Source organism: Haliotis cracherodii, unplaced genomic scaffold, assembly GCF_022045235.1.
Source record: "Haliotis cracherodii isolate W230 unplaced genomic scaffold, xgHalCrac1.p SCAF_15, whole genome shotgun sequence".
Lineage (NCBI taxonomy): Eukaryota > Metazoa > Mollusca > Gastropoda > Lepetellida > Haliotidae > Haliotis > Haliotis cracherodii.
The window spans coordinates 23976997-23986800 of NW_027266270.1; the positions used below are offsets into that span (position 1 = coordinate 23976997).

The 9804-nt window shown below is 39.7% G+C and overlaps 1 protein-coding gene across 1 annotated transcript in view; it reads right to left on the minus strand.

The window, feature by feature from the left end:
- LOC139461596 (uncharacterized) overlaps positions 1 to 6122 on the minus strand; it is an 85546-nt gene extending 79424 nt beyond the window's left edge. The window contains exon 1 of the mRNA XM_071243071.1: positions 5553 to 6122. Within this exon, the coding sequence (XP_071099172.1) occupies positions 5553 to 5628 (76 nt within the window). The 5' untranslated portion in view covers positions 5629 to 6122. The remainder of the gene's footprint in view (positions 1 to 5552) is intronic.
- Positions 6123 to 9804: the final 3682 nt, after the last annotated feature.

A 9804-nucleotide genomic window follows, 5' to 3' on the forward strand; every position in this document is an offset into this window, starting at 1 on the left:
TTACAGGCGTGAGTGAAAGAATACATCACGCAAGCGCGGTCCTGTCTCAACAACAGCAGAAGCCACAAAGGGCATGACTCTACCATTTAATCGGTAATCTCTGGACACAAATGGCACCTAAATGAAATGCATCTCTCTACTCTAGGGAACTGTTTGATATGTTTCCCTCGTCGGTTTCTTCAGTAAATTGGTGCATTGCAGCCACACTTGTGTGAACAATGTGAAGGCTGGCATTGACGCTGGTCGGTTGTATTACAGGATGGGAAAGATTTCCACAGAACCCCGGAGTGAGAATTTAGAGACTTTTAGAGTAAAATCCCATCAAGCACAAGAAGCCACGGGCCGTATCATCTAATACACAAGCTATTTGTCTGACTACTGTCGTGACAGTCAGACAAGTAACTCACCGCAAGCAGGATCAGAATAATGTGATCATGAAAGGAATTGGTGCTATGCCTGGTCCGTCGTATTCTTTTTGTGTGGCACAGTGCGGTTTGCGATTTGTTGTGTGTGAGTGTCAGTGTGAAATTCCTCTTTTGTGTTGTATAGTGGGTTCTGTGTCGTAATTAACCATCACAACTACAATATTGGACCTTTTGGGATGCAGAGTAGACCAATGACGTAATATCACCATGTATAAGTACTGCAGACAAACCATCCATGCACGATGCTACCTATTGATTACCCTTTCACGAAATTCTGAAGTACATTTAAATCATTTTGTGTTGATGTCATTGCACTTAAGAAACGTAAGTAATTATATATGGATTTCCCCCATTTTAAGATATCCTGGATGTACCGTCTTCACAGCATACTGATACTCAAAGTTTGAGCACTTTCCCAATCAATAAACCATCCGAAAATAGTTACACTGCTTATGAAAGGATTTGTGCATTTCACAGATCTGTTATTGTTGGAAAACTACATCTATGTGAAATGTTCAACAAGGATATTCAGTGTGAAAAGCTGTTTCCGTTGCTCACGATGAATCTAGTCGGTTGTACTCATAACACAGCAACGTCGACATCGAGAGTCGGGTTCATTCGACAACGTTGAGGTACTTAGGCGTTCTTCGTAACAACATTAATGACTTAAGAGACTTGGCTTCGTATGTTTCTGAGTGTTTTGATAGAACGAGGAGAGCTTTTTGGTTCTGTTGAGATGAATCGTGAAACCATAAATTGAATCAATATTTCCATCCATAAAACATCAATCGTTTTGCCAGTGAAAAGAAGCAGTTCTACGAAATCAAATATGAAATAGAACACTTATATTGGAAAGAGGCAGCGGATTCGTTGAAAGTAACGTACAATCTCACAGTTGCGTAATGGAGAGGATAAGCAAATCATCGTGTTTACCATGATATGTACATAGAACGAGGCTGAGATAAACAAGGATAGAGGTATTCATTTTATGATAGTATTGCTTTGTGTGATGCTGTTTACAATAATGAACACAAAGTTGTATTGTGCAATCTTCTTGCTTATACATAAATACCTATATTTTTGCTGTGGTTAAATTTATAAATTATTTACAAATGTGTAAATATTCTAGTTTGTCAACACCACTAGTGCGTGTACCTGCATGAAGGTATTAACGTGTGTTTCTGTCCGTTGTCAACGTTCTACTTACGCATGCGCATGTACGAATGTACATGGTCTACACGTGTCTCCATCCATTGTCAACATTCAACACTCAACACGGTACACAAGAAAGTAGGACAAGAGAGATGACTTGAAATTTCCTTTTACGTCGACCAATATTCCTGCATCTCCAGTCTTTGGTGTCTACATTTCACAACCTGTGGGGTACAATCGAACATGGTCTTTCTACCAAGATTTCAAATAGCGTTCAACTCAAAAGTTGTTTGATCGGGGTCACAGCAGCCAAGGCCATAGTAAAGCTTTGAAAAAAGTTTTAGGATAGACATGCTGAGGACATTTCCTGAAGTGACTCATCAGTTACCAAGATGTCATCCGATGCAATTCCTATTGACTTGTCCCATATGTTATCGTGTGTTGTCAGGTGACTTGCCTTTGCGTGTGTTTATGACGGGTGCCAACCGTGGGGCAGAATACGCTCATATTGTCGCGAACACCTGTCATCATCACTATTTGATAGTACTTCGTACACAAATGCCGGAATCGTACAACGATGTCTTACAACGATTTCGGGTAAGATATTTAGACAAGAAGTAGGCATCCCCATGGGCACCAACTGCTCTCCTTTTCTTGCTGATCTGTTTCTTTATGCATCTGAATAAGAATTTCTGCACGAAATGGCAAAGCGAAAACATGGTCATTTGGCCCAAAAGTTTAACTAAAGCTTCAGGTATATCGATTATCTGATATCGTAATTCCCTATTTTGACTTCTACCATATGTTCCCGTGTTTTTTTCAGACGAACAACTGACTTACCTTAGCGTGTGTTTGTGACGGTATTATTATTGTTATGAAAGAAACGATTTTGTCGCTTTTGTTTACCGTTCGGATTAAACTAAAGAGTTAAACAGCCGGTCTATATATTTTAACGTACTAATAATAGGTACGTTATAGTAACAGTAGATTACATATAAAAATACATTACATTTATTGTGACGCTAATAATGTTGCATGTTTTCTCCGATTAACATATATGAACGACGTTAAAATATACTATTGTATTCCAAATATACGAATTTAGAAAATAATCCGTTCATTTCAAAGGAAAGAGTCCATGTATATTTGAAGCATGATCAATCACACCTCCTGTACATTGTACTTCTTCACCCCCCTGGGGACTCCGTTTTTACAGTGATCCAGTCACCCACTAATTTGCCTTATACCCCAATGGAATCTGTTTCGGCGAATAATCGAGACTGGTTATTTTCTGGCATTGACGATATATATTTATTATAAGAGGCAACTTAATGGATCAGGTGGTCAGCTTTGATCAGTATTCCAGTTTCATCACGGCGTGTCAGCTTAATGTGGGACGAAAGCCCAAAGTGATGCAGGTCTTCGACGGTTAACACTTAATGAAACCCACGAGCACAGGTATGGTGCTAACAAACCTAGAAACATAATCGGGACGAACCGGGATTCGAACCAACAATCATAGTTTCCTGGCGCTCCCAAGGGACGCAACTCTGCACGACTTGGCCACCTGTGCCCGCCTTGTCTCGAGGATGTTCTGTAACGCTGTACATGTTAATCTTCATCACGAAACTAGAACACGGGAGTGAGTTGGAACTAACCCAGCCTTGCGCGTAACATAGCGAGTCAAATTGTAATGGAAAAAACCCCGACATGATCCAAATCGCAGGTATTACCACTTTGATAAACCCTTCTAGTTCGGGTACGGGCTGACAAACCAAGTACCATATTCATACAGACTCTGGAATTGGTTCCAGGAATGGTTCAGGAACCCCAAATCCAGATGGAACCGCGGCGTCTTAAGTTCATAGGCCATCTGTCCCGGATAACAATAATACAATATACGTAAACAAATTAATCATACAAATGGTTCTGATTCAGTTATATCGTGTCGAAAAGCGTATAAAATCTAAACAATAACATCGAGGTAAAAAACTTCACCAAAAACTGTCAAAACTGGCAGTTGGTAAAATAGGTAAAACTAATACACTTGATCTTAAACCTTTGTTCTGATGACATCGGTAGCAGTGGAAACGACATAATGTGCAATTATATAACCTTGGTTTCCATGCACCGCTTCTAATGCAAACCACACGACCATAGATGGGATATCTATCCGAGTAATAGATATCCATTTAGGTTTTTTATGCCTAATGGATAATAGCCCATCGTATAATTTACATTGTTTTTGTCCATTACCTCTTGTCAAACGGCCTACACAGTTCACAAAAAAGGTAAAGTTAAAAGTTGGAATTTATTTTTTCGGGTGAAAAAGTCTCATAATGCTTTTGCCATGAAATGACGGTAGCAACTTGATCGTGGTTAATTCTTGAAAATGGCTTTTTGATCAGAACCTTTAAGAAGAAACATAATCTTAGCTTTAGCAGGACAAAGATGCACAGTCCCACCCATGTAGGCCCTGAACAAGTTGACACTTTATTCCCTACAGACTCGAAAAGAAATTACATTCAGTCTTTATTTAATTATTGTCCGTTGGAAAACTATAGATCAGTTCTACTATCTCCGTCAATAAGGCGTATTAACATTCATACTCAGTAAAGGCTGGCAGTGTTTAAGTGTACTATCCACTTTCCCCTGAAGGTTGCATAATGCATGGATAAAGTTGAACATGGATTGACGGATGACTGAATGAATCTGTTTATTCCTTTCTTAAGCACCATGTAATTGGGTTTTTATGCGAAATGTCAGAAAGTAAAACCAATATTTAATTTCCTGAAACATTGGATGTGGCTGCACGTGACATTTCGTACATGCATTATTCAGTACGGAATAAGTCAACCGGTATTTGATTCATCTTGTATTTTATTTGATCACAATTAAATTCCACTTGCATAATGTTCGGTTGGTATTTCCGAAAGATCATCACATTAAAACAGAGAAACTTTAGCTCAAGGATATTCAAATTTAAAAACGCATTAGTCTAATCTTGAGAACATTAGTTCATAGTGACTTAACTGGAAATGTAAGCTAAAATAATCGTATATGAGTCACTATTTTATAACTAAACAATTATTGAAACACGTCAAACCTGATTCTCATCGTATAAGACATGTATCAGCTTGAACTTTGTAATCTTATTTAGAACAACCCCTTGAACTAATTTAAAACTATAAACTCATCGACTTCCATCATTGACATATCGATTATGGCAAGGGTTCTGTCGCTTTTATATAGTGAAAATCGACTATGAAACCTATAAATCTATTTTGTGATACGGAAATCGTTACACAGAAAACATAAATCGGCGCCTTACGGTGTGTGTGTGTGTGTGTGTGTGTGTGTGCGTGCGTGTGCGTGCGTGTGCGTGTGTTGCTGCTTGTATTAGTCCGAACAAATGTCTATTTTATAGTGCTAACCCCAATAGATTCCATGCCGCAGTTTTTTATGAATACCCCCACTCCAACACAATATACTGACTCCGAGCCGACCAGTCCTTGTTTAAGCCCCTCAATACCGAGCGCCAGGAAAAACGCGGCCGGGGATCGAACCCCCGACCTTCCGCTCCCCGGGCGGACACTCTACGCTAGACCACGAAGGCGGTCTATTTGAAGACGACACTACAAGTATGTGAATTAAACGTTTCATCATTACTTTAAACGTTTGAATCAGTTAACACTAAAGCCATTTTTTCCATACTAGGCTGTACGCAATCCCTTTTCTAAATGTTAAACTATATACTCATTTAAATTAGTATGATATACATGTATACTGTTAACTAAACCGTAATGAAAATGCTTTGCTAGCAATGAGAAAGCAGTACGCAATGTACTTATGTGCATACAGATGTTATATCAACAGAAATCTACATTGAACGTCAATGTTATCGAGAACGCTGTTATCGTGACTGTAACGGGTAATTTGACACCAGAATTCTATTAAATATTTAAGGTAACTTACCTGCAAAACCTCGTGTTGTTATTAGAGCCACACAAACAAAGAAAGCACCGATTCTTGAACTATTCATGGGAGTCATCGTGTAATAGACGAGCAAAATATATGCAACGATGACGGTCTTCTTTTTGAAAAAATAAACTCAATTGTGTTTTGACTGTCGATGAATTTCAACAAACGAACACCACTTTCTTTTCTAGTGCTGGGGATGTATCCAGAGTTTTGGACAAGTAACCAAGCGCGGATCCTCAGTCTTAAACTTGTACAAAGTAGTCCTTTTTGTGTTATTGAGGCTTGTAGCAATTCATGTTTCAAATAGGGCCTTCCTTCCAACTTAAACTTGTCTGCACTGACGTCCGCTCGTTTTGGTGTCCTCGGCTGTTTCCTCCCAGGTCCGCGCGATTGCTCACTTTCACGTCCGCGCGCGTGATGCCGATGGGCCTGTTTGCCCGCTGGAAGCTGGTATTTGACGCCTTTCCCTCCTACACTGTTTGTGGCCGACCCGGCGAATCACATGACCCTCCTGATGCATGGACTGTAGGATTCGATCGAAAACGCCCCAAATGAAATGTCAGTGATTTCCTTGTCGTTAAGAATCAATATGCAGGGAAAACTTATTTGCTAGGAGCAAAGGTGTTACTTGGAAGGAGACGGGCCAGACGAGGCAACAACTAAATATCACAGGATCAAATGTAGATATCACTGGTGAAAGACATTAGTCAAAGAAATGAAAGTTAGAGGGGTGTTAGTAGGGGGACAATGGGACGTGTTTACGGTGCCCACGCTCGTCTATGCATTTATGTTGACGTGCTGAGGAAATTGGCTTAGCTGACGTATTTCATCCCCATACTGATGATTTCTGACGTTATGTATGTGAATGTGTTTGTTTTTGTGTGTTGGTGTGTGCCTGTTTGAGTGTGTGTTGTGTGTGTTTGTGTGTGTTTATGTGTGCGTGTTTTAATGTGTGTTTGTGTGTGCGTGTTTTAGTGTGTGTGTGTTTGTGTGTTTGTTTGTTTGTGTGTTGTGTTTGTGTTTGTTTGTGCGTGTTTGAGTGTGTGTTGTGTGTGTTGTGTGCGCGTGTTTGAGTGTGTGTTTGTTTGTGTGCGCGTGTTTGAGTGTGTGTTGTGTGTGTTTGTGTGTGTGTGCGTTTATAGGTGTAAATGTTTTCATTAATATGGAATCAATACGGAAAGTTATTATGACATTTGCAGATCATATGCACCGGGCTCTGCTGTTCCGTGTAATTATGGGATTTCTAAGTCGTTACAAAGATCGCTATCGTCGGAATAGTAGCTGCTCAATGTTGCTAATAGGTTTCGCAGACTCTTTATTTAAAAGTCAACGAAGATGCATCATAACAAGCAAGATTATCAAATAAGATGAGTAGAAAGAGAAATTTAATAAACCGAACAGCAAGGGCTCGGGCTATTAACATGAGCATGAACATGTGTGTTTCATTTCTGGGCCTGATGGGTGCTGCTTGAATACATACAGTTTAAACCTGATCACCAGACGGTGGCTTGCTCTGTGAAATTGCCCCGATCAACGAATTATGAGTTCGTAGTATAGTCCCTATATCTATGTATAGATGTTTTCTCGTCTTGGACGAAAAGGAGGGCATAGGCGCCACAATTCGTTGTACAGGGCTGTGGTCCTTAGGCGTGACACAAACGTATGGTAGTGGGTTCGAATCCCAGATTCACAGGTTTGTCAGCAAAGTGCTCGTGCTTGAGGGTTTCATCAAAGTGGAAGAAGACCTGCATCACTGCGGGATTCCCTCCCATAGTAAGCTGAGACGCCGTGATGTAACTGAAATACTGTTCAAAACCTAAAACCAAACCCACTCAAACGCTCGATCCCGGACAAGTGGTATTCTGAGTGAGTGAGTGAGTGAGTTGGGTTTAACACCGCTTTTAACAGTATTCCAGTCATATCACGGCGTGTCAGCTTAATGTAGGAGGAAAGCCCGAAGTGATGCAGGTCTTAGACGTTTACCACTTCGGTGAAACCCACGAGCACGGGTATGGTGCTGACAAACCTAGAAACATAATCGGGGCGAATCGGGATTCGAACCCACAATCATAGGTTTCTGGCGTTCTAAGGGACGCAACTCTGTACAGCGAATCGCGGCGCCATAGACGACTTGGCCACCCGTGCCCCCAAGTGGGATTCTGATTAACGGGATTTGCTTATGGTTTTACTGTTGAAAATTTTGAATAGTGTCAGGATAGTTAATCATCAGATTGGCTGTGTTTGTTAGGTGCTTTTAAGATAAATGATTATAATTAACGTTAATATGGGGTCTATTTTTAACCAAACAACAAAGTTCTTGTTTTCGTGTACGCATATATAGTTTTTGTTTATGCCTCATCCAGCAATACTCCAGCCATATGAGGGCGGTCTGTAAAAACTCGACTCTAGACCAGACAATATTTACATCATGAGCATCGATCATGGGATACGATGACATGCATCAAGAAAGCCATAGAGCCCGACCACCCGATCCCGTTAGTCGCCCGTTACATGCAGTAGCAATGGCGAGCTATACATGACGTGGCAACCATGTGGCAAGCTATGCATGGAGTGGCAACTGTGTGGTAAGATATGCATGGAGTGGCAACTGTGTGGTAAGCTATACATGAAGTGACAACTGTGTGATAAGCTATACATGTAGTGGCAACTGTGTGATAAGCTATACATGTAGTGGCAACTGTGTGATAAGCTATACATGTAGTGGCAACTGTGTGATAAGCTATACATGGAGTGGCAACCATGTGGCAAGCTATGCATGGAGTGGCAACTGTGTGATAAGCTATACATGTAGTGGCAACTGTGTGATAAGCTATACATGGAGTGGCAACCATGTGGCAAGCTATGCATGGAGTGGCAACTGTGTGATAAGCTATACATGTAGTGGCAACTGTGTGGTAAGCTATACATGTAGTGGCAACTGTGTGGTAAGCTATACATGAAATGGCAACCATGTGGCAAGCGATACATGAATTGGCAACCATGTGGAAAGTATATGTGATCTCGCAGCCATGCATATATTTCATTCACTTTAACAAAATTGCTAAAGAGGTTCCTGATTATCATAAATAAATACTTAATGGGTAGAGTCACTTAATCAGAAAGGGCATTGATTTTCCTTCAACGCATATTTTTCCAATATCGTGTCATGACGTACATGTTCTTTTTATTTCGGAGGAAACTGACTAATTGACTTTGAATATACTAATGGAATACATTTTGACAATTTACTAATGATAATTAACTTAATACCCCAGTGGTAAAAAAGAATTCCACCTGAAATGATTATGTCAGTTGCACCGACATAAGCATATACTTTACTTAGCGTGTAAGTGATTGTCAAAATGGTTTCTCAAGTAACTATGCCATTCAAATACACATGATCATTCAAAGTATAACAATCCCTTTATACAACTACAATACCTTTTTATTGTTATTTCCATAGATGCACTTTGTGACATGAATGTATTAAAAGTTTTATGTGAATTATATTTCTGTAAACATACTCTTTGTGTATTATATATTTGTAATGTTGATGGAAATATAGCACATAAGGACAGCAAATGCATCATACAGACAGGTCTGTTTTTATTTCTGAGTAAACGGATTTTATGTATTCATGCATTATTATTTAGATTTAGAAAGGGAGCAGTTTTTTAATCAACATTTTATTATTGAAAATATTACGTGCTTGTACGAATAAAACGGATGTAATAACTATTTTATTTTATGACGGCAGTGTATACATGTTGTACACATGTTGACGGCAGTGTATCCATGCTGTATACATGTTGACGTTAGTGTATACATGTTGTACACATGTTGGCGTTAGTGTATACATGTTGTACACATGTTGACATAAGTGTATACATGTTGTACACGTGTTGGCGTTAGTGTATACATGTTGTACACATGTTGGCGTTAGTGTATACATGTTGTACACATGTTGGCGGCAGTGTATACATGTTGTACACATGTTGGCGTTAGTGTATACATGTTGTACACATGTTGGCGTTAGTGTATACATGTTGTACACATGTTGACGTTAGTGTAAACACGTTGTACGCATGTTGGCGTTAGTGTATACATGTTGTATACATGTTGACGGCAGTGTATACATGTTGTACACATGTTGGCGTTAGTGTATACATGTTGTACACATGTTGACGGCAGTGTATACATGTTGTATACATGTTGACGGAAGTGTATACATGTTGTACACATTTTG